The 24,613-nt window shown below is 47.8% G+C and overlaps 1 protein-coding gene across 1 annotated transcript in view; it reads right to left on the reverse strand.

The window, feature by feature from the left end:
• Nucleotides 1–24,613, reverse strand: part of SARS2 (seryl-tRNA synthetase 2, mitochondrial) — a 206,352-nt gene that overhangs the window by 19,437 nt on the left and 162,302 nt on the right. The window contains exon 10 of the mRNA XM_069206905.1: nucleotides 1,117–1,162. Coding sequence (XP_069063006.1) covers nucleotides 1,117–1,162 — 46 coding nt within the window. The remainder of the gene's footprint in view (nucleotides 1–1,116; nucleotides 1,163–24,613) is intronic.

Genomic DNA, 24,613 nt, shown 5'->3' on the forward strand with positions numbered 1-24,613 from the left:
CCATTGAGGGAGTACTTGGGAATGTGTTAGGGTTAATTTTCTTAGCAGGTGCCTGCACCACTAAGCTTCCAGGGGAGGAGCACCAAGCTAAAAATACAGGGTCACGATAGCAGCTGAGGTGATATGGCAGGATACTACCAAGAAGGTGGCACACCGTAGGGCAGTATTAAGGAAACTGCACAATACCAAAATGCCCAGAAAGGAAGTGAGAAATACCAGTGAAAGGTCCACACTTTGAGCCTCTATTTGAGGAGACAGGGTTGATGCTCTTGGACAGTTTTGCACTTTTTAAGCAGATGTCTTGCTTTGCAAAGAGGTCTAGAACCTCTAAGTGGAACCTCCAAGAAGTTTGTGGCACTTACTCTCACTTGCAAATGAAGTTCCATAGTATGGCCCCTTGTGAATGAAGTAGACAAATAAGAGGCTACTCACATAGTAAGAGGCAAGGCAATGGCTTCTCTACTTCCAATAATAGTGCCTTTGGAGAAGACAGCAGTGGATACTACCAGCCCTTTTAACCCCTAATTCTGCAAAGAATAAGTACAACTTCTAAAGTGGATGACTCTCAATGAATAAACCTCTCTTATGAGTATATAAAACTATGTGGAAGAAGTGTTTCTTTTGTTTCAGAGAATAAAGTCCATTGACGGTGCCCCTTTCAATCCTTCATTTGTCTAGAATGATAACACTGTTCCTTTGTATTGTCAAACTTAGATTATAGATAGAGCCACTCTGCAAAGTACCACTTAGATTTCTGAACCAGTTAAACTGGCTCTGTGATAGGGTGTATTTTGCTTTTTCATGCGTGCATCCATCTTTCCTGTTAAAATTTACCCATTTGTTCTGCCACCTTGTGTGCATTTGAATATCAACTATAGGTAAACTGCTTAATATATACAATCAAGATACAATCAAGTATTCTCGTTCCTAACTGAAGGAGCCATTTTCATCAGTGCATCCATCTGCTCTGTAAAATAAAGGCCCATGCTCGGCTCCATTCCTACAGCATGCTAATTTGCAGCCTCTGGCTTTATTCTAACAGGGGATAAAATATGGGCTTCTTCAAAAGCAACTGGAAGAACAGCTAATCACATCAGAGCAAAAGTGTCTTCCTACCGTGCAGGAAGGTCAGCCAGAGGTACAGCATGGTCCATGAAGTACCCTGAAAAAGAAAAAAACATCTGAAACTAGGAGACAAGGATTTACAATACAAACTGGGGAGTTTGCAGCTCAGATTAACCCCTTTGGTGCGTGAGTTGGACACTGGCTGACACTCCCTTGTGCAGGTCATGACCAGTGGCCGAGACCAAGGAGGATTTTCTTTTATGTAAAACTTCCTCGGGAGCCCCCAGAAGAGCTTCTGTGTACCCCCCCCCCCCCGCCCACCCCACCTGCCTCTCTGTGACACCAGCACGCCGCAATGCATGCTGATGTCACATTTGTTTTCCCCACCGGAGCAGGAAGCAGCAGGTAAGGCTGCTTTCTGCTCTGGTGGGGAAAACGGGCCCAAAAGGGCCTCCCCACCTTTCAGAAAGGCCTTGTTTGAAAGGGGAGATTCTCCCCTTTCAAACAAGGCACACAGCTACAAGGAGCTTTTCAACATCGTGAAGGAACTCTCCAACCCCAGTTCCAACGTCAACGACATCCCGCCATCGCAAGACCTCTGCGACTCCCTAGCCACCTTCTTCTACTGCAAGATCACAGACATCCATGAAGGCTTCAATATCCAGACCCTCCGTCAACCACCGACACCACAGACTCACCGTCCCCCAGCCACACCAATCTCCTGCTCTCCTGGACCCACGTAAACGACGACACCATCAAAATCATGAACACCATCCACTCCAGCTCACCATCTCACCCATGCCCTCACCACATCTTCAACAAAGTGAGCTCTGTCATCGCACCCCAACTCTGGAAGATCATCAACAGCTCCTTTGAGACCGCCACCTTCCTGGAGAGCTGAAAACACGCTGAAATCAATGCCCTCCTCAAGAAACCCAAGGCGGACCCAAAAAGGACCTCATGAACTTCCGGCCTATTTCCCCATTCCTCTTCCCAGCAAAAGTCATCGATAAAATTGTCAACAAACAACTGGCTCGCTTCCTTGAGGAGAACAACACTCTGGACTCGTCCCAATCCATATTCCACAGCAACCACTGCATCGATACAGCCTTCATGCTTTAAATTAATCAGGAATAGAGCTTCAATATGGTGTTTTCTTGTGTATGATGCAACGGGTCACTCCATCCCAGTTTAGGAAGCTGCCCTGCAGAGTTGGGGGCATCTGGTGATGGAGAAACACATAAAATACAGATTTGATCTTGGCAGCAGGCATTTAAACCTTCTGCGCTACTTTAGGGCATCAAAACCGCCACTAGACAAGTCGGATCCTTCTCTAGCAGAAACATAATCACAAGAGTTAACTTGACTTTTTTATTGCTGTCTAAAAGCTATGGTTGAAACGCTTTGGTTGGAGTATGTGCATTGCTTTGAAGATGTGTAATGCGAGACAACTGGTGGCGATATATGTCTGATGGCATGTGTAGCTGCAGATACACATGCTTTGCATAAGTCCGCCATCTAGTGTTGGGCTCGGAGTGTTACAAGTTGTTTTTCTTCGAAGAATCTTTTTCGAGTCACAAGAACGAGTGACTCCTCCTCTCGGTAATAGTGCGCATGGGCATCGAGTTCTTTGTTAGATTGTTTTCCCGCAGGAGGGTGAAGTAAGGAGTAAAGAAGTGTGTGTATATATATATATATATATATATATATATATATATGGAAAATGTCACTTACCCAGTGTACATCTGTTCATGGCATGTTGCGCTGCAGATTCACATGCTGTGCACTGTTCCTGCCATCTAGTGTTGGGCTCGGAGTGTTACATGTTGTTTTTCTTAGAAGAAGTCTTTTCGAGTCACAGGACCGAGTGACCCCTCCCTTTCAGCTCCATTGCGCATGGGCGTCGACTCCATCTTAGATAGTTTTCCCCACATAGGATGAGGTAGGAGTTGGTAAAATAAGGATACTAAAGATGCCCATGCAATGGAGTTGATATGTATGTACTTAGTTTGTAGTAAAGGAATATTTATTTACATATATACAATTTACATGCAACTAAAACGGCTACAGGCTCCTGGGGAGGTGGGAGGGCGCATGTGAATCTGCAGCGCAACATGCCACGAACAGATGTACACTGGGTAAGTGACATTTTCCGTTCAATGGCATGTGTAGCTGCAGATACACATGCTGTGAATAGACTACAAAGCAGTAATCCTCCCAAAAGTGGTGGTCAGCCTGTAGGAGTTGAAGTTGTTTGAAATAATGTTCTTAATACAGCCTGTCCTACTGTTGCTTGTTGTGTTGCTAACACATCTACTCAGTAATGCTTAGTAAATGTATGGGGTGTAGACCAAGTGGCTGCCTTACAAATCTCTGTCACTGGTATATTACCTAGAAAAGCCATTGTGGCACCTTTCTTCCTAAGTGGAGTGTGCCCTTGGTGTAATGGGTAATTCTATTTTAGCTTTAAGGTAACAGGTTTGAATGCATTTAACTATCCATCTGGCTATGCCCTGTTTGGATATAGGGTTACCGGCATGGGTTTTTTGGAAAGCTACGAACAATTGTTTTGTTTTACGAAATGCGTTTGTACAGTCTATGTAATACATTAGCGCTCTTTTTATGTCTAATGTATGCAGTGCCCTTTCTGCTACTGAGTCTGGTTGTGGAAAGAAGACTGGGAGTTCAACTGTTTGGTTTAGATAAAACGGTGATATGACTTTTGGTAAAAATTGTGGATTTGTACGGAGAACCACTTTATGTTTGTGTATTTGTATAAAGGGTTCTTGGATAGTAAACGCCTGTATTTCGCTAACACTTCGTAGTGAAGTGATGGCTATTAGAAAGGCTACTTTCCAAGTCCAGAATTGGATTTGACAAGAATGCATGGGTTCAAATGGTGGACCCATGAGTCGTGTAAGTACAATATTAAGATTCCACGAAGGTACTGGTGGTGTTCTTGGAGGTATGATTCTTTTTAGTCCTTCCATAAAAGCTTTAATAACTGGGATTCTAAAAAGCGACTTTGTATGTTTAATCTGCAGATAAGCGGATATTGCAGTGAGATGGATTTTTATGGAAGAAAAAGCTAGATTTGCTTTTTGTAAGTGTAGTAAATAAATTACAATGTTTTGTATGGAGGCCTCTAGCGGCGTGATTTGATTTGCCTGGCAGTAGAAAACAACCCTTTTCCATTTATTAGCATAACAATGCCTTGTTGTCGGTTTCCTTGCTTGTTTAATGACCTCCATACACTCTTTTGAAAGGTTTAGATATCCAAATTCTAAGACTTCAGGAGCCAGATTGCTAGGTTGAGGGATGCTGGATTCGGGTGTCTGATCTGTTATTTGAGTTGTGTTAACAGATCTGGTCTGTTTGGTAGTTTGATGTGCGGTACTACCGAGAAGTCCAACAGTGTGGTGTACCTCGGTTGGCGAGCCCACGTTGGTGCTATTAGTATTAGTATGAGTTTGTTTTGGCTCAGTTTGTTGACCAGAAAAGAAATGAGCGGGAGAGGGGGAAAAGCGTAAGCAAATATCCCCGACCAGCTGATCCATAGAGCATTGCCCTTGGACTGAGGGTGTGGGTACCTGGGCGCAAAGTTTTGGCATTTTGCATTTTGTTTTGTTGCAAACAGGTCTATATTTGGTGTCCCCCAGCGGTAGAAGTAATCCTGTAGAATCTGGGGATGTATTTCCCACTCGTGAGTTTGCTGGTGATCTCGACTGAGATTGTCAGCTAACTGGTTGTGAATGCCTGGTATATATTGTGCTATCAGGCGAATGTTGTTGTGAATTGCCCAATGCCAAATTGTTTGTGCTAAGAGACACAGTTGTGACGAGTGTGTCCCTCCATGTTTGTTTAGATAATACATTGTTGCCATATTGTCTGTTTTGACAAGAATGTGTTTGTGGACTAGAAGGGGCTGAAAGGCTTTTAGTGCTAGAAATACTGCTAACAGTTCTAAGTGATTAATGTGAAGTTGTTTTTGTTGACTGTCCCATTGACCTTGTATTCTGTGATTGTTGAGGTGTGCTCCCCACCCAATGATGGAGGCGTCTGTTGTGATAATGGCGTGAGGCACTGGATCTTGAAAAGGCCGCCCTTTGTTTAAATTCACAGGGTTCCACCTTTGAAGCGAGGAGTGTGTTTGGCGGTCTATCAACACTAGATCTTGGAGTTGACCCTGTGCCTGCGTCCATTGTTTTGCTAGGCACTGTTGTAAGGGCTGCATGTGTAGTCTTGCATTTGGGACAATGGCTATGCATGAGGACATCATGCCTAGTAGTTTCATCACAAGCCTAACCGTGTATTGTTGGTTTGGCTGCATGCTTGCTCTTACATTTTGAAACGATTGAACTCTTTGTGGGCTTGGAGTGGCAATTGCTTTTTGTGTGTTGAGAGTTGCTCCCAAGTATTGCTGTATTTGGGATGGTTGTAAATGAGATTTTTGGTAATTTATAGAAAACCCTAGTTTGTGTAGAGTATTTATTACATATTGTTTGTGAATTTGACATTGTTGTCGAGTGTTGGCGTTTATTAGCCAATTGTCTAGATACGGGTATACGTGCATGTGATGTCTCCTTATATGAGCTGCTACTACAGCTAGGCATTTTGTAAATACCCTGGGTGCCGTTGTTATGCCGAAGGGTAACACCTTGAATTGGTAATGTTTGCCTTGTATTACAAACCTTAGGTATTTCCTGTGAGATGGATGAATGGGTATGTGGAAATATGCAACTTTTAGATCCAGTGTTGCCATGTATTCCCCTTGTTTTAGTAAGGGAACTATGTCCTGTAGTGTTACCATGTGGAAATGATCTGATTTGATGAATAGATTTAACGTTCTGAGATCTAGAATAGGCCTTAACGTTTTGTTTTTCCTTGGAATAAGGAAATATAGGGAGTAAACCCCTGTTCCTTTCTGGTGATAAGGTACCAGTTCTATGGCTTGTTTTGCTATTAGTGCTTGGACCTCTATTTGTAATAGGTCTAAGTGTTGTATAGACATTTTGTGCGTTCTTGGGGGAACATCTGGAGGGAATTTTGTGAATTCTATGCAGTAACCATGTTGAATAATTGATAGCACCCATGTGTCCGTGGTAATGTGTGCCCAATTGTTGTGGTATTTTGTTAATCTCCCCCCCACTGCTGATGCGTGTTGGGTAAATGCGACATTGAAGTCACTGCTTGCTACTAGGGGTTTGCTTGGCAGGCTGAAATTTCCCTCTTCCTCTTGGGAACTGTCCTCTGTAGGAACCACGAAACCCCCCCTCTCTGGTACTGAGACTGATAAGTGGGTTTGTTGTTTTGGGAGTTGGATGGTTCTGAGGGCTGGTGTCTAAACCCTCCCCTTAACTGGGGTTTCCTAAATGTTCCACTGTGTTGAGAGGAGTAGAGCGCGCCCATGGCTTTGGCCGTGTCCGTGTCCTTTTTCATTTTTTCTATTGCGGTGTCCACCTCCGGCCCAAATAGCTGGTGTTGATTGAACGGCATTTTCAATACCGCCTGCTGTATCTCTGGATTAAAACCAGAACTTCGCAGCCATGCGTGCCTTCTAATAGTGACTGCTGTATTGACAGTCTGTGCCGCTGTATCAGCAGAGTCTAATGCAGAGCGGATCTGGTTGTTTGAGATGGCCTGTCCCTCTTCCACCACTTGTTGGGCAAGTTTTTGATGCTCTTTCGGTAGATGTTGGATAATGTCCTGCATCTCGTCCCAATGTGCTCTGTCGTAGTGGGCAAGGAGAGCTTGCGAGTTGGCAATATGCACCTGATTGACCGCTTGCTATGCCACTCTTTTCCGTGCCGCGTCGAACTTACGGCTTTCCTTAACAGGGGGTGGCGCATCCCCTGATGACTGTGATTTTGCCCCCACTACAACTGAGTCTGGAGGGAGCTGTTGTGTAATAAACACAGGGTCTGACGGGGGCGCTTTATATTTTTTCTCGACCCTTGGCGTGATGGCTCTCCCTTTTACTGGTTCTTGGAAAACCTGTTGTGCATGTTTCAGCATGCCCGGTAACATTGGCAGGCTTTGGTACGATGCATGCGTGGATGCCAAAGTGTTAAATAGAAAGTCATCCTCCACTGGTTCTGAGTGCATTGTTACATTGTGAAATGTTGCTTCTCTGGCCAGTGCCTGCGTGTAGGACGTGCTATCCTCTGGAGGTGAAGGTTTTGTTGGATAACACTCTGGACTGTTGTCCGAAACTGGTGGGTCGTATAGATCCCAGGGGTCCGCATCGTCCTGTGTCATCCCAGTATGTGTGGGTGACTGTGCCATTGGTGTACCCACTGGTGACAGCTGCGGTGATTGAAGTGGCGACGTTTGTGGTGAGAAATGTGGGAGTGGTGACTTTTCTCTAACCACCTTGGCTTCTGGTTGCATTTCAGTCTCATGAAAGGCCAGTTTTCATTTGAACTTGAGCGGAGGGATGGTTTGTATTTTCCCTGTGTCCTTTTGGATTTGTAGCCTTGGTTGACTTTGGTCAAGCTCTTCCAAATCCAGTTCCTGCTCGAATCTGTGCCTTTCCTTGAGCTATAGAGAAAGCCCCTGCTCTTCTGTGTAGGAAGTCTTTTTTGGCTCCGAAGCCGGTTTTTCCGGTACCGAAACCCCAATGGAAACTGTCGGTCTCGGTTCCGAGAGGCTTTCCCGCGGTTTACTCGACTCGACCACTCGATGTCGACTCTTTTCGGTGCCAGTTTCTCGACCCGAGTCGGAAGTCTTTGGCAATATTTTGCCCTTTTTCGGTGCCGATGTTATTTGGTCACCGCCTTTTCTTTGGGTCGAGCCATGGCCTTCCGGCAGTGGCGTCCCCCGAGGCCTTTCCTTTTTTTATCTGTCCTTGGGTGTGGGACGGGGCAGGTGTACTCACTTTTTGCGCCACCGTCGATGGCCGAATCCCGTCGGAGTCTTCCGAGTCCGAACCCTGGATGGATATTCTTGTTTCTTCTTCCTGACGGCTTCAACGCCATCTGTAATCGTCTTGCGTGTCGATCTCTTAGGGCCTTCTTGGATCGAAACGCTTTGCAGGCCTCACAAGTATCCTCTATGTGTTCGGGTGATAAACACAGGTTACAGACCCGATGCTGGTCTGTATAAGGATACTTGGCGTGACACGTCGGACAGAAACGGAAGGGGGTCCAGTCCATGAGTCTTCGACGACGGGTGTGGTGGGGCCGACCAGGCCTTGGTTAAGTGCGGAAGCCCCGAAGGGCCGCCGAAGCAGTCTTGTTGTCAGTGCCGATACTAAACCGGTCCCGAACGCAAACAATACCGAAGGATTTCGATGATTTTCTAAGGTTTACCGATTCGAATTACGGAGCGGAGAGGAACACGTCCCAACCCGATGGCGGAAAGAAAACAATCTAAGATGGAGTCGACACCCATGCGCAATGGAGACAAAAGGGAGGAGTCACTCGGTCCCGTGACTCAAAAAGACTTCTTCGAAGAAAAACAACTTGTAACACTCCGAGCCCAACACTAGATGGCAGGAACAGTGCACAGCATGTGTTTCTGCAGCTACTCATGCCATCGAACATATATTACTCATTCCAGGTTGGCTTGGACGGTATTTGACCATTCCAAAGCTGTAATACTGTGCCTGGAGTGGTAAATGGCTTTTGTCATTTTACAGCTCGGCAAGGATGACACTATGTCAATCCTATGCTGAAAGATTTTGCCGTACAAATGGCAAAAGACTTTGTCACTATCTAGCTCGGCGAGGATAGCACTGTGCTAATCCTATGCTTAAAGACTTTGCTAGATAAGCAGACATTTGAGGTGAGCAAATCTAGAGTGTCGCTGGTGTTGCAGGGTGCTCCTTACTAGAGCAGCTCTCCACCTAAAATTGGGAACTTCCCAGAGTTCTCCTTTGTTTTTTTGTATAATTTATGCGTCACTCTATCCCTGAAAGGGTTTTGGTTTGATATATATATATATATATATATATATATATATATATATTAAGAAAAGAAGATGTACATGCAGTGTATATACATATTTACATAAAGAAAGTACTACAACCGCTACAGGCTTCCGGGTAGGAGGGAGGGCGCATGTAAATCTGCAGCACTACATGCAACAAACTGATGTTTACTGAGCAAGTAACATTTGCCGTTCGATGGCATGTGTAGCTGCAGATGCACTTGTTTTGCATAGACTGAAAAGCAGTCCTACTCGCAAAATAAGCTGTTGCTAGCCTGTAGTCGTTGGAGTAATTTTAAATAGTGTTTTTAAGCACTGCTTGACCAACATTCGCTTGTTGGCGAGATAACACATCCACACAGTAGTGTTCAGTAAATGTGTGTGGTGTGGACCATGTAGCTGGTTTGTATAGATCTGCCATTGGTATATTTCCTAAGAATGCCATTGAAGCTCCTTTCTTTCTAGTAAAATGTGCTTCAGGAGTTACTAATAGCTATCTTTTAGCTTTAAGCTAGCAAGTTTGAATACACTTTACTATTCATTCTGCTGTTGCGCTCGGCCGGTGCCTATCAAATTCAAACATCCCGTACCAAGAAAGTTAAATGGGGAGACAGAGCATTTACTGTTGCAGCTGCTAAAATTTGGAACTCTCTACCATTGAATATAAGGCAAGAACATAATTATTTAACATTCAGGAAATTGGTCAAGACCTGGCTGTTTCCTCAATAAGTTCGGGAGTTCTCCGACCAAGCTCCTTTGCCTCACCCAGTTAGCGCTTCGATGCCCTTGGGCCGGAATGCGCTTTATAAATACTCAATACAATACAATACAATACAATACAATCTGGCTAATCCCTGTTTTGAAATAGGATTACCTTTATGGGGTTGTTGGAAAGCTAGAAAAAGTTGTTTAGATTTCCTGAAATCTTTTGTTCTATTCACATAATCCATGAGAGCTCTTTTGACATCAAGAGTGTGAAGAGCTCTTTCAGCAACTGAATCTGGCTGTGGAAAAAAGACTGGTAATTAATTCTACTGACTGATTGATGTGAAATGGTGAAACTACTTTAGGTAAGAATTTTTGGTTAGTCCTAAGTACTATTTTATTTTTGTGAATCTGAAAGAAGGTTCTTCCAAAGTGAATGTCTGAATTTCACTAACTCTCCTACTAGGAAAGCAACCTTCCATCAGAGAAACTGCAAAGTGCAAGAATGCATGGGTTCAAATGGTGGACCCATAAGCCTTGTGAGCACAATGTTAAGATTCCAGGCATGAGCCAGTGGAGCTTTAGGTGCAATAATTCTTTTAAGGCCTCCCATAAAAGCTTTTATGACAGGAAACCTAAAGAGAGAAGTATGCTGCCTGTTTTGTAGGTAAGCAGTGATTGCTGTTAAATGAATTTTAATAGATGAGTATGCAAGATTTGCTTTTTGTACATGAAGCAAATAACAGACAATATCCTGTAGGGACTCTTTGAGTGGATCAATGTTTTTGGGTTGACAGTAACATACAAAACATTTCCATTTAGCTGCATAGCACTGTCTGGTCATAGGTTTGCATGTTTCTTTTAGAATGTCTATACATTCTGTTGGAAGCTATAGATATCCAAACTATATGACCTCAGGAGCCAAATCGCCAGGTTGAGGTTGAGTCAATAAGTCTGGTCTGTTTGGGAGCTTGTGATGTGGTACTACAGACAAATCCAACAGTGTTGTGTACCAGTGTTGACGTGCCCACGTGGGAGCTATGAGTATCATAGTGAGGGAGGTGTGACGGATCATGTTGACCAGAAATGGAATTAGTGGAAAAGGGGGAAAAGCATCAGCAAATATCCCTGACCAATTGATCCATAGAGCATTGCCTTTGGATCGAGGGTGTGGATACCTGGATGCGAAGTTTGGGCATTTTGTGTTTTCGCTTGTTGTGAAGACATCTATGTCTGGGGTTCCTCACATGCAGAAGTACTGTTGAATCACTTGTGGGTGAATTTACCAGTTGTGTATTTGTTGTTGCGGCCTGCTTAAGAGGTCCGCTAGTTGGTTGTGTATCCCTAGGATATACTCTGCTAGTAGTTGAATGTGATTGTGAATTGCCCATTTCCAAATTGTCTGTGCTAGAAGGGACAATTAAGATGAGTGTGCCCCCCCCCCGTTTTAGCAGATAATACATTGTGGTCATGTTGTCTGTCCTTATCAACACTGTTTTGTGCGTAATCTGTGGCTGAAATGCTCTGAGTGCTGTACACTGCTAGCAATTCCAAGTTATTTATGTGGTAAGTGTGTTGAATTGAATCCCATTCTCCATATGGTAAGGAGGTTGAGATGGGCTCCCCAACCTATCATTGATGCATTGCTGGTGATTATGGTCTGCGGCACAGGGTGCTGAAAAGGTCGCTCTTTTGATAAGTTGGTTTGATCCCACCAGTGCAGAGAGTTGGATGTTTGGCGGTCCAACAACACTAGATCGTGAAATGGACCCTGTTCTTGAGACCATTGTTGCAAGAGACACTGTTGTAGGGGTCTGATGTTTAGACGTGCATTGGGTACTATTGCTATGCACAATGCCATAATTCCCAACAGATTCATGATAAACCTCACTGTGTTTGTGTGATTGTATTGTAGCTGAGTTTTGAGATTGTGGAAAGATTGAATTCTCTGTGAGTTTGGGTATGCTGATGCTGACTGAGTGTTCAGAATTGCTACCAGGTTGTATTTGCGCTGGTTGCAGATGAGATTTTTGGTCATTGATTGCGAACCCTAGACTGTGTAGGGTATCAACTGTATATTGTGTGTGCTGTTGACAGGTTTGAATGGTGCTCGGTTTTATGAGCCAGTTGTCAAGATAAGAAAAGGCATGTATATGTTGCTTTCTGAGGTTTGGCGCAACAATTGTGAGGCACTTGGTGAATACCCTTGGTGCTGTTGTTACTCCAAAGGGTAGCAATTTGAACTGGTAGTGTTTGCCTGCTATCACAAATCTTAGGTATTTTGCAATGTGCTGGATGTATGGGAATGTGGAAGTAAGCATCTTTTAGATCTAATGCTGTCATGTAGTCTTGTTTTTGTAGTAGGGGAATGACATCCTGAAGAGTTACCATGTGGGAATGCTCTGAGAGGATGTACTGATTGAGGGTTCTGAGATCCAGGACTGGTCTGAGAGTACCATCCGTTTTTGGTATAAGGATGTATAGAGAATATACTCCTGCCCTTGTTGATGTATAGGTACCATTTCTATTGCACCTTTGAGTAGAAGTGATTGTACTTCTTGTTTTCACATATTTAGATGTCCCAGAGAAAGCCTGTGCGAGCGAGGGGGGACATTAGGTGGAGTAGGGATGAGTTCTAGGCAATAACCATTTGGATAATTGACAGCACCCATTGATCTGTTGTAATGTTGTGCCATTGTTGGTAGAAATGTTTTAGTCTTCCTCCCACAGGATATGTGTACTGTGTGGGGATGTACAGAAAGTCACTGATTAGTTGAGGTGGAGGCACCTCTTGAGGTGGGAGATTTACCTCTACCTCTACAATTGTTTCATTTGTAAGATCCTCTGAAAAAACCTCTGTTAAAAAAGATTGTTGTCCTTGCTTTTGTTGGGATGTGGATGGCTCTGAGGGTGATGGTTTAAAACCACCTCTGAACTGGGGCCTACAAAAAGTTCCATGAGCAGGTGTAGTATAAAGGACACGCATAGCCTTAGCTATCTCAGAGTCTTTTCTTTAATTTCTCTATGGTTGTATCCACCTCGGGCCAAATAAGTGCTGTTTATCAAAAGGCATATTGAGTACTGCCTGTCGTATCTCAGGTTTGAACCCTGAAGGTCTTAGCCACGCGTGCCTTCTGATAACCACACTGGTGTTAATACCCCTTGCTGTCGTGTCTGCTGCATCTAAAGCAGATCTAGTTTGATTGTTAGAGATAGTCTGGCACTCTGTAACTACCTGCTGTGCTCTTTTTTGGTGTTCTGGTGGAAGTTACTGTAAGAACTCCTCCATCTGATCCCAATGAGCTCTATCATATCTTGCTAATAGAGCTTAAGAGTTCTCAATTCTTCGTAATTAGGAGCTTGAGTTGCTACTCTCTTCCCTATTGCATCAAACTTGCTACTACTCTCCTTATCTGGGGGAGGAGCATTCCCTGTAGATTGGCTATTTGCCCTTTTCCTCACTGCACTAACAACAATAGAGTCAGGTGACAATTGTGTGATAAAAAGTGGATCTGAAGGTGCAGGCTTGTACTTTTTGTCCACCCTTGGTATAATAACCCTTACCTTCACTGACTCCTTAAAAATGTAATCTCCATGTTTAAGCATGCCTCGGAGCATTGGTAGGCATTTATATTCTTTGTGAGTGGTTAATAGTGTATTGAATAGAAAATCATCCTCTATGGGATCTGAATGCAACTGCATGGTGGGATATGCAGCTGCCCTAGCTATGACCTGATTGTAGGCAGTAGTGTCTTCAGGTGGAGATGGCCTAGCCGGGCATAAATCAGGATCATTGGATGGAATAGGGTCTGGATCATATAAACCTTATGGGACTATATTGTAATGAGTGTCACCCAAATCCTCCACATGTGTAGAGATAGGGGATTGTGGAGAAAATAGTGTAGGTGGTGGTGGTGGAGTATCTGGTGGTGGTGGAAGCAGAAAGCAAAGGAGAATGAGGTGGTGAAGGCCTATGTATTGCCTTTTATTTCCCCTTATGCTTAAATATCTTAGCAGGTGGAGGGCCAGCTTCTAAGTCTCTTGGAAATTTAACTTCCTTTTAGTTGTAGAAGGAGGAGAAGCAATAATCCTTCCAGTGTCTATGGATTTGGATTTTGCACTGCTTAGCATCCATGACTTCAAGTATGGGCCTTATTTCTGGAGACTCCTCTGTAGCTGGAGCATATTTCCACCCACAGGTCTTAGCTCCAAATGTTTTAGTCGGGCCGAGAATGTCGGCTCCTAAGTGGATGATAGTTTTTTCAGCTCCGAAATGGATGGTAGGGTTTTCGGCTTTGAGGTGGAAGTCTCCGCTCTTCGACTCAATCCAGAAACAGGTGTGGAACGCTGTTCGGTCAGCGCTGAATGCATTTTGGTCTTTTTCAGTGCCGAACCCGAGGGTTGGTTATCGTTATGTATTTTTTTGGGTCCGACCATGGCCAGCAAGCAGTGGTGGACCCAAGACCAGTGCTGGTGTCTTTCTGGTTGCTTTAGGTGATGGGAAGGGGCTGATGTACTCACGTACTGCACCGCTGGAATCGATTGACTGTCCCCATCTGAGTCTCGGTCTGAATCAGAGTCTGCGATGGAAACTGCAGTCTTACCTTATTCTTCTCCAAACATGTCAGGCATTTGTTCCGACGACTTGGACAGCATTTCCAACCGACGCTCTGTTCGATCCCTCACAGTTTTCTTCAAACAGAAGGATCGACACGCTTCACAGCTTTCCTCGTTGTGATCCGGAGAAAGACAGAGGTTGCACACCGAGTGTTGATAGGTGTATGGGAACATGGCGTGACACCGAGAGCAAAAGTGAAACTGAGTCAGTTCCATCAGCCTGACATCATTCGTCAACCACGAGTCGAAGTGGGCCCGAGAAGGGTGCGGTCGCCCTAAAAGGGCGTTTAATCGATCCCGACTATTGTAATCGGATCGAATGTAAGTGAGAAAACTTGATCGAAAACTATACCGACGTTTATAGAAAGAAGAGAGAAGCTGAGATAGTACCAAACCAAGATCTACCAGAGCCAGAGGAAACATGTCCGAGCCCGACGGCGGAATGAAAATAATCTAACAAAGGAATCGAGGTCCATGTGTACTTTTACCGAGAGGAGAAGTCACTCGATCTCGTGACTCGAAAAAGCTTCTTCGAAGAAAAACAACTTGTAACACTCCAAGCCCAACACTAGATGGTGGACTTATGCAAAGCATGTGTATCTGCAGCTACACATGCCATCAAACATATATATATCTTTTGAAGAACATTTAGACACTGCTCCACCAACAGCCAAAATGTATAAACAAAAGGAGAAGCCATTACCTATCCATACTTCTCCCCCTCATTCACCACAACTTTCTTTTTCCCCACCACCTTCTAGCCCACCACCTTTGCCTTCACAAACTCATTCCCATTATTCACATGGTGATACGGTTGACCCTTGGGATCTCTACGATCCAGATCCTATTCCTGACAATGACCCAGATTTATACCCGTCTAAGCCTTCTCCACCAGAGGACACTACTGCATACATGCAGGTGATTTCCAGGGCAGAAGCGTACCATGGGGTGCTTATGCACACTAAACCACTGGAGGAGGATTTGTATCTTTAACACACTATCCTTCACACACTCAAAATACCAAAGCCTCCCAATGCTACCTGGCATGATTAAACATGCAGAACAAATATTTAGTGAGCCAGTTAAAGCTAGGGTGCTAATTCCACAAACTGATAAAATAATATAAACCAGCCTCTACAGACTCTGTTTATATTACCCAAAAAGTTCCTCCAGACTCAGTGGTAGTAAGTGCGGCTAGAAAGAGGGCTAATAGCCAGTCATCAGGGGATGCTCCTCCCCCGGACAAAGAGAGTAGAACATTTGATGCTGCTGGCAAGAGGGTAGCCACACAGGCTGCCAATCAATGGCAAATTGCAAACTCACAAGCCTTGCTAGCAAGGTACGATAGAGCCCACTAGGATGAGATGCAGGAACTCCTACAACACCTCCCAAAGGAACACCAGAAAAGGGCACAACAGATTGTGGAAGAGGGCCAGGCCATAAGCAATAATCAGACATGGTCTGCCCTTAATGCTGCAGATACAGCAGCTAGAAGTGTCAATACTGCCATCACTATACGTAGACACGCATGGCTCAGTTCTGCTGGTTTCAAACCAGAAATACAGCAGGCAGTTTAATAAAAAAGCACCTGTTTGGCCCTGAAGTCGATCCGGCCATAGAAAAAATGAAGAACAACTCAGACACTGCCAAAGCAATGGGAGCCTTATACAAAACGCCCTATAGCGGCTCCTTTCACAGACAACAATTTAGAGGAGGATTCAAGCCACAATCCACAGAGGCTTCTACCTCTCAGGCAAAACAAGGGCAACAGCAACAGCAGTACCAGAGAGGAGGATTTAGAGGGTCTTATAGAGGCCAATACTTTAGAACTAGAGGCAAGTTCCAGACTTCAAAACAAGCCACTACCCCATCTAAGCAGTCACTTATTTACCATCCCTCAACCCCACACATTTCCTGTGGGGGGCAGACTGCAGCAATTCCACTGAATGGCAAAATATCACCACAGATCAATGGGTATTGTCAATTATCCGCAATGGCTATTGCCTAGAATTGATTTCTACCCCTCCAAACATTTCTCCACGTTATCACAAACTGTCCCCAGAACACAATGTGCTGTTACAACAAGAAGTACAATCGCTACTACTAAACAGGCAATAGAACTGGTCCCACATTCTCAACAAGGAACAGGAGTATACTCACTGTACTTCCTCATCCCCAAAAAGGATGGCACTCTCAGGCCCATCCTAGATCTCAGATCACTAATCTATATATCCTGTCAGAACACTTTCACATGGTAACTCTGCAGGACATCATTCTACTACTACAAAAACAAGATTACATGACAGCATTAGGCTTCAAAGATGCCTATTTCCATATACCATTCATCCAGCTCACAGAAAATACCTAAGGTTTGTGATAGCAGGAAACCATTATCAATTCAAAGTTCTACCATTTGGCATAACAACAGCCCCAAGGGTATTCACAAAATGTCTAGCGGTAGTAGCAGCTTACCTAAGAAGACAACACATACATGTCTTTCCATATCTGGACGATTGGCTAATAAAATCAAGCAATATTATACAATGTCAAAAACACACTCAATACACAATAGAGACCCTACCTACATACACTAGGGTTCACTCTCAACTACCAAAAATCCCAGCTTCAACCAGCACAGGTTCAGCCTTTCCTAGGTGCAATTCTCAATACACAAAAAGCCTTAGCCTATCCAAATACACAAAGGATACAAGCTTTTCAAAATCTCGTACCACAAATGCAGCCATATCAACAATACGCTGTAAGATTTATCATGAAGATATTAGGAATGACGGCATCCTGCATAGCCATAGTACCAGATGCAAGACTAAACATGAGTACACTACGACAGTGCCTCTCACAGCAATGGTCTCAAGCACAGGGTCAACTGCAAGATCAAGGTGGTCATTACAACCCTGGCGGACGGTGTTAAAGCGGCGGTAAAATTGCCAACAGGCCGGCGGAAACATTTTTGGAATTACGACCGTGGCGGAAACCGCCAACAAAGACAGCCACTTTAACACTCCAACCGCCATGGCGGTACAAACAAACAGCGCAGCGGTCACCGCCAACAGACAGGCGGAGGACAATGTACCGCCCACACTATTATGACAGGCCAATCCGCCACCTTTTCCGGGGCGGATACACTGCGGATAAAAACACATCGGAAACAGGAATTTCGAAGGGAAAATGTTCACCTCTACACACTCCACGAGGAACGAGGACCCCATGGACCCAGAACTCCAAATCCTCCCTGCGATAGTCTTCCTGCTCCTGTACCAGGAGCACCAACGCCGGCGGCGAAGACCACAGTGAGTACTGCACCTACGACACAGGGGAGGAGGGAGACAAAAAAAGGGACACACACACGCAACCCCCCCACCCTCACCCAAAACACACACACTAATACATATCTATACATTATAGTTACACCCCCCTCTAACCCCCCCGGAACAATGCAAAGACAAAAGGAAATGAGTGTAACCATTGTAATATATCAAAATTCAGTAAGCAAAAATATACATATATACACTATTAACAAAATATACACCAAGATTGGCAGTCCAGGTATTGCACCATTCATAGTCCGTGGACCACTGGGCCCAAAATGCATGGGCGAGGCCCACACACGATACCAGATCAAAACAGAGAGAACACTGCAGGGGCATCAGATAGAAATACAACAGGCGCCTCAGGGGGAAGGGAAGGGGGGGCCCTCAGCCGGATGAGTGCACAACGCCAGATCCACGAGGGGGCTCCATGCCCATTGATGTATCCTGGGGAGTGCAAAGCCACAGTCTCTCAAGTCTCTGCAGTGGGTGGCTTGCCCACTGTTCAATCCTGGGGAGTGCAAAGCCACAGTCTCTCAAGTCTATACAGTGGGTGGGTTGCCCACTGTTCAATCCTGGGGAGTGCAAAGCAACAGTCTCTCAAGTCTCTACAGTGGGTGGCTTGCCCACTGTTCAATCCTGGGGAGTGCAAAGCCACAGTCTCTCAAGTCTCTACAGTGGGTGGGTTGCCCACTGCTGCATCCTGGGGAGTGCAAAGCCACAGTCTCTCAAGTCTCACAAGTGATTGGGTTGCCCACTGCTGCATCCTGGGGAGTGCAAAGCCACAGTCTCTCAAGTCTCACAAGTGGGTGGGTTGCCCACTGCTGCACCCTGGGGAGTGCAAAGCCACAGTCTCTCAAGTGGATAACATTCTCCACTGGTTTCTGGAGGGGGCTTTGTGCCCAGAGTGCTTCATCCTACCAAGGACTGAGGTAGTGGATGAGATAATCCACTGGTTCTAGAGGGGGCTTTGTGCCCAGAGTGCTTCATCCTGCCAAGGACTGAGGTAGTGGATGCATGTCTCCACTGGTTCTGGAGGGGGCTTTGTGCCCAGAGTGCTTCATCCTGCCAAGGACTGAGGTAGTGGATGTGATAATCCACTGGTTTTGGAGGGGGCTTTGTGCCCAGAGTGCTTCATCCTGCCAAGGACTGAGGTAGTGGATGTGATAATCCACTGGTTCTGGCGGGGGCTTTGTGCCCAGAGTGCTTCATCTTGCCAAGGACTGAGGTAGTGGAAGCATGTCTCCACTGGTTCTGGAGGGGGCTTTGTGCCCAGAGTGCTTCATCCTGCCAAGGACTGAGGTAGTGGATGTGATAATCCACTGGTTCTGGAGGGGGACTGGTGCCCAGAGTGCATCACTCACCCTGTGATGGTCCCAGTTGCGCCAGTGCCCCTGCCGCTCATGGGCTAGCAGTGCTTGAGTTGACGGTCCTTGCCCTGTTCAGTGGTGTTTGAGTTGGCGGTGCTTGCCCTGTTCAGCGGTGCTTGAGTTGGCGGTCCTTGCCCTGTTCAGCGGTGCTTGAGTTGGCGGTCCTTGCCCTGTTCAGCGGTGCTTGCCCTGTTCAGCGGTGCTTGAGTTGGCGGTCCTTGCCCTGTTCAGCGGTGCTTGAGTTGGCGGTCCTTGCCCTGTTCAGCGGTGCTTGCCCTGTTCAGGGGTGCTTGAGTTGGCGGTCCTTGCCCTGTTCAGCGGTGCTTGCCCTGTTCAGCGGTGCTTGAGTTGGCGGTCCTTGCCCTGTTCAGCGGTGCTTGAGTTGGCGGTCCTTGCCCTGTTCAGCGGTGCTTGAGTTGGTGGTCCTTGCCCTGTTCAGCGGTGCTTGCCCTGTTCAGCGGTGCTTGAGTTGGCGGTCCTTCATTGCCCAGCTGGGCTGGCGGTCCTTCATTGGTCAGCTGGGCTGTTGCTGGCGGGGCCCTCCTGGGCAGCTGGGCTGTGGCTGGCGGGGCCCTCCTGGGCAGCAGCGATGATGGGGCTGGCGGGGCCCTCCTGGGCAGCAGTGACGATGGGGCTGGTGGGGCCCTCCTGGGCAGCAGCGACGATGGGGCTGGCGGGACCCTCCTGGGCAGCAGCGACGATGGGGCTGGCGGGGCCCTCCTGGGCAGCGGGGATGATGGCGGTCTTCTCCGCCGTGCTGCTCCTCCCAGATTTGCTGGGTTTCTTGTGGCCCTTCACCATTTTGGGAGGAGTCACAGCTGAGTCCACACTCCCACCGGGACCCCTGGGAGCGGCTTGGGTGACTGGAGTCTTCCCCCTCTCCCGCCGGGCACTGGCCAACTTCTGGTGCTTCACAGGGGGGGGGCTGGCTGTGCTGTGGCTCCGTGCCACACTGGGTGTCCTGGTGGCTGGTGCACTCCACATACCTGTGACAACAGGCACCACTAGACCCGGAGATGTTGTGGCTGAGGTGCTAGTTCGGGACCTATGAGTTGGACGGGGGGGAAATAGGTTAAGGGTGGACAGGAAAAGTTGTTTGGACACACTGGGACGGGTAGCTGGAGGGGGTTTGGGAGTGGAGGAAGAGCTGGTGGTTGTAGGAGGTGTACGTTTTGTGGCTTTGGGTGCAGGTGCATGCGCTGGAGGCTGTCGTGAGGTGGATGGCTGTTGGGTGGGTGTGTGCCTGCGTTTGTGTATCTTGGGAGTGGGCGTCACAGACACACTGGGAGAGGACACAGGGGATGTGTGAATGGTAGTGGGGGTGGTGACTGCTCGTGAGCGGGGTGTGCGGGTGGGTGTGCTGGTGCGGGAGTAGTGGTTGTAGAGGTAGTGCATGCAGGTGTGAGTGTAGACGAAACTGGGAGGGAGGAGGGAGATGACGAGGGGGGAGACACAGTGGAGGCAGTGGATGTTGGTGTGTCTGTATGTGTGTGATGCTTGCGTGAGTGCCTGTGGGATGGGTGGTGCTTACGTTTGACTGAGCTTCCCTTGTGTGGTGAGGTGTGTGCAGGCTGGTCTGATGGTGTGCTTGGGATAGGCAGAGGTACAGGGGATTGGGTCTGGGTGGAGGAAGTTGGAGGGGGGAGGCTAGAGACAGGGACAATGGCTGCCATCAGTGCTGAGGCCAGAGTTTGAAAGGATCGTGGAAGGGCCGCCTGACCAGAATGAATGCCCTCCAGGAATGCATTTGTGTGTTGCAACTCCCTTTCTACACCCTGGATGGCATTCAAAATGGTAGACTGCCCAACAGTGAGTGACCTGAGGAGGTCAATGGCCTCCTCACTGAGGGCAGCAGGGGTGGCAGGGGCTGAGGTGCCTGGGGCAAAGGTGATGCCCACCCTCCCGGGTGAGCGGGCACAGGGCGAAGGCTGAGGGGCTGCTGGGAGGGCGGTAATGGTGGGGGGGGTGGCGGCTGTACTTGTAGAAGTGGGGGGCACAGATGTTGCCGCCACCACAAGGGAGCTCCCATCGGAGGACGAGTCCGTGTCGCTGGTTTCAGCTCCTGTCCCCGCCGTGGTGCTCCCCTCGCCCTCCGTCCCACTGGTGTATTCTGAGTCCGTAGTGTGGCCCTCCATGGCCATGTGGGATGCAGCTCTCTCGTGCTCCGGTGCCACTGCTCCTCTGCCTGATGATGCTAATACACACAAGAACAGGGAGACCACAAAAAGGGGAGGGGGGAGACAGAAGAAAGACATGTTGAGTGCATGGATTACCACTACCGTTGGCGGACAAGACAGACACAGAAGCCCCCTGCACTACATCGCGCTGTTGGGCTCTACAGTGCAATTCCTGGGAAATGACCTACAAGGCTATGGACGACATCTGCACACATAGATGACACAGGTGCATGAATAGCTGTACTTGGCACTCTACAGAGGTGGGGTGGGGGGCCACAGGGCCATGCCTTACGGAGGGGCCTAGGCTACAGAACTCGCCCTGGCCTAGGGAAACCCACAGCCCTCCTCCCCCACCCAGACACCTCCACTGTGCACAAAGTCAGCTGAATGAGAGTGTACCCAGCCCCTTGTGTCTGCTGTGATGCCCTCAAGCGCCCATCCAACTCCGGGTAGGCCACCGCCAGGATCCTGAACATCAGGGGGGTCATGGTTCGACGGGCACCCCTCCCACGTTGGGAGGCCATCCCCAGCTGAGCCTCCGCCGTCTTCTTGCTCCAGCGGCGAATGTCCTCCCATCTTTTATGGCAGTGGGTGCTCTGTCTGTGGTGGACCCCCAGGGTCCGGACGTCCTTGGCAATGGCACGCCAAATATCCTTCTTCTGGTGGGCGCTGACCTACATGAAATGTACAGGGTAAGAAGAGAAGTCATTACCAACTGCGCCGTCAAAGTGAGTGGCCCCCATCCCTATCCTTGCCATGTGGCACATGCACCCACTGTCTTTCATGCACGCAGCACTCTGCCCCCTTCCTTCTTACAACCAGCCCTCTCCACACAGGCATAGCCCATACAACATGCTCCCTGTGTACTTACCTGTTGGTCTGGAGGAGCATAGAGTAGCGTGTACTGGGGGAGGACCCCATCGACGAGCTTCTCCAACTCCTCTGCATTGAAGGCAGGGGCCCTTTCCCCAGACGCAAGAGCCATTGTCTCTTCCACACCGAGGTCACAGCAGCAATTGCAGTGTAGGTCCTCTCCTGTCGAAGATCAGGTATCGAGTGATTCAACAGATAGAAAATGGTGGTCACGTCCACGGCGGTGCGTACCATCACCGCCAGCGTACATCGTCATTGGCTCCTGGGACCCATAGGGTCCAATGTTAACCAATGCAGAATTGCGCCGCGGTTTCCGACCGCCTACCGCGACGGTGTACAACGCCAGCGCAGTTACCTCACATCCCATTGTCCCACTTTACAGGTCAGGCAGCCGCCATTTCAGGGGCCTACATGGCCTAATTACCAACTGCGTCACACATACGTAGGCCTAGTCAAAAACACACATACAGGCCACATTTGGTGTATGAATGGTGTTCTGTGTAGACTGTGGGTACATACCTCTGAGTTGTTTGACTCTGTGGTCACTGTTGTCCTTCATAGGCACCGTCCGCTGGGACATGTGAGGAGATGGCTGCATCCTCCGGTGTACCGACCGCTGGTGGACCTGTCGACAATGGAGGAAATCAATTTGATAATCACCTACAGGTTTGACTGTGCCACAATCCAGGAACTGTGTACACAGTTGGAGCCTGACCTGATGTCAGCAATCCGCCATCCCACAGGAATCCCCCCTCAAGTGCAGGTGCTGCCAGTGCTCCATTTCCTTGCTAGTGGTTCTTTTCAGACAACTGTGGCCATGGCATCAGGGATATCCCAGCCTATGTTTTCCAACGTATTGTCCAGAGTGCTGTCTGCCCTGCTGAAACACATGGGGAGCTACATCGTTTTCCCTCAGGTGGAGGATTTGCCTACAGTGAAAGGTGACTTCTATGCCCTTGGACATATCCCCAACATCATAGGTGCCACTGATGGGACCCATGTGGCTCTGGTCCCCCCCACAGGAGTGAACAGGTGTACAGGAACTGGAAGAGTTATCATTCCATGAATGTACAGATGGTATGTTTGGCCGACCAGTACATCTCCCATGTGAATGGCATGTTCCCTGGCTCAGTGCATGACGCCTACATCCTGCGGAATAGCTGCATCCCTTATGTGATGGGGCAACTCCAGAGGCACCGTGTGTGGCTATTAGGTGACTCTGGTTACCCCAACCTGTCATGGCTACTGACCCCAGTGAGGAATCCCAGGACAAGGGGAGAGGAACGCTATAATGAGGCCCATGGTCGAACTAGGAGGGTGATCGAGCAGACCTTCGGGCTCCTGAAGGCCAGGTTCAGGTGTCTGCATATGACAGGTGGATCCCTATTCTACTCACCAAAGAAGGTGTGCCAGATCATCGTGGCCTGCTGTATGCTTCACAACTTGGCTTTGCTACGCCAGGTGCCTTTTCTGCAGGAGGATGGTCCAGATGGCGGTGTTGTGGCAGCTGTGGAGCCTGTGGACAGTGATGAGGAGGAAGCAGAGGAAGAAGACATGCAGAACAGGGACTCAGTCATCCAGCAATATTTCTAGTGAAACACAGGTGAGAATACATTCCTGCCTACTACATGTACTTTAACACTTCTACCTGTATCCTGTCTGTCGATTTCACCCAGTGTATGGTCACTGAGTTGTCACTTTCCCTTACGGTTTTACAGGTGTGGGTCCCAATGTGTGTCATCTGCTTAGATTCCTCATGGACTAGAGCTGTGTGACATAGGTATGTTGACATTACTATTTCATGAACATTTTGTCACTGTAATTGCAAATACACTATTTCGAAATCACAGACAGACTCCAGATCTTTTGGTGCTTTAGGTGTGTTTATTTCAATACAAAATATTGGAGGGGGAAGTTAAATGGTGAAGGGTGATGGCGGAGGAGTGTCCATGGCAGAGTCCAGTCTATTAGTCTCACAGGTGCATTGCCCATACGGGCATAGGAAGTGGAGCTGGGGCAGTTTCAATATGGACAGGGTGACAAAGTGGGACAGTGGCTTGACAATCAGGGTGGTCTCATTTCTTGGCTGGGGTCTTGGCATCGTGCTCTGTCTTGTTCCTGGATCTCAGGGACCGTTTGCAGGGTGGTTCTCCGTCTGCAGGGAGTGGGGTGCTGGTGTGGTGGTCCTGTGGCGGTGCCTCCTGTCCACTAGCGCCGGCGGAGGTGGTGGGCAGTTCATCGTCCATGCTAGTGTCAGGGGCCCCTTGTAGTGCCAGAGTGTCCCTCCTAGTGTTGAGTAGTTCCTTCAGCACCCCTACGATGTTGCCCAGGGCGGAGCTGATGGTTCTGAGTTCCTCCCTGAACCCCAAATACTGTTCCTCCTGCATCCGCTGGGTCTCCTGAAACTTGGCCAGTACCGTTGCCATTGTCTCCTGGGAGTGGTGGTAGGCTCCCATGATGGAGGAGAGGGCCTCATGGAGAGTGGGTTCCCTGGGCCTGTCCGCCCCGTCGCACAGCAGCCCTCCCAGTTCCCCTGTGTTCCTGGGCCTCC

The sequence above is a fragment of the Pleurodeles waltl genome, chromosome 9 (genome assembly GCF_031143425.1).
Source record: "Pleurodeles waltl isolate 20211129_DDA chromosome 9, aPleWal1.hap1.20221129, whole genome shotgun sequence".
Classification (NCBI taxonomy): domain Eukaryota; kingdom Metazoa; phylum Chordata; class Amphibia; order Caudata; family Salamandridae; genus Pleurodeles; species Pleurodeles waltl.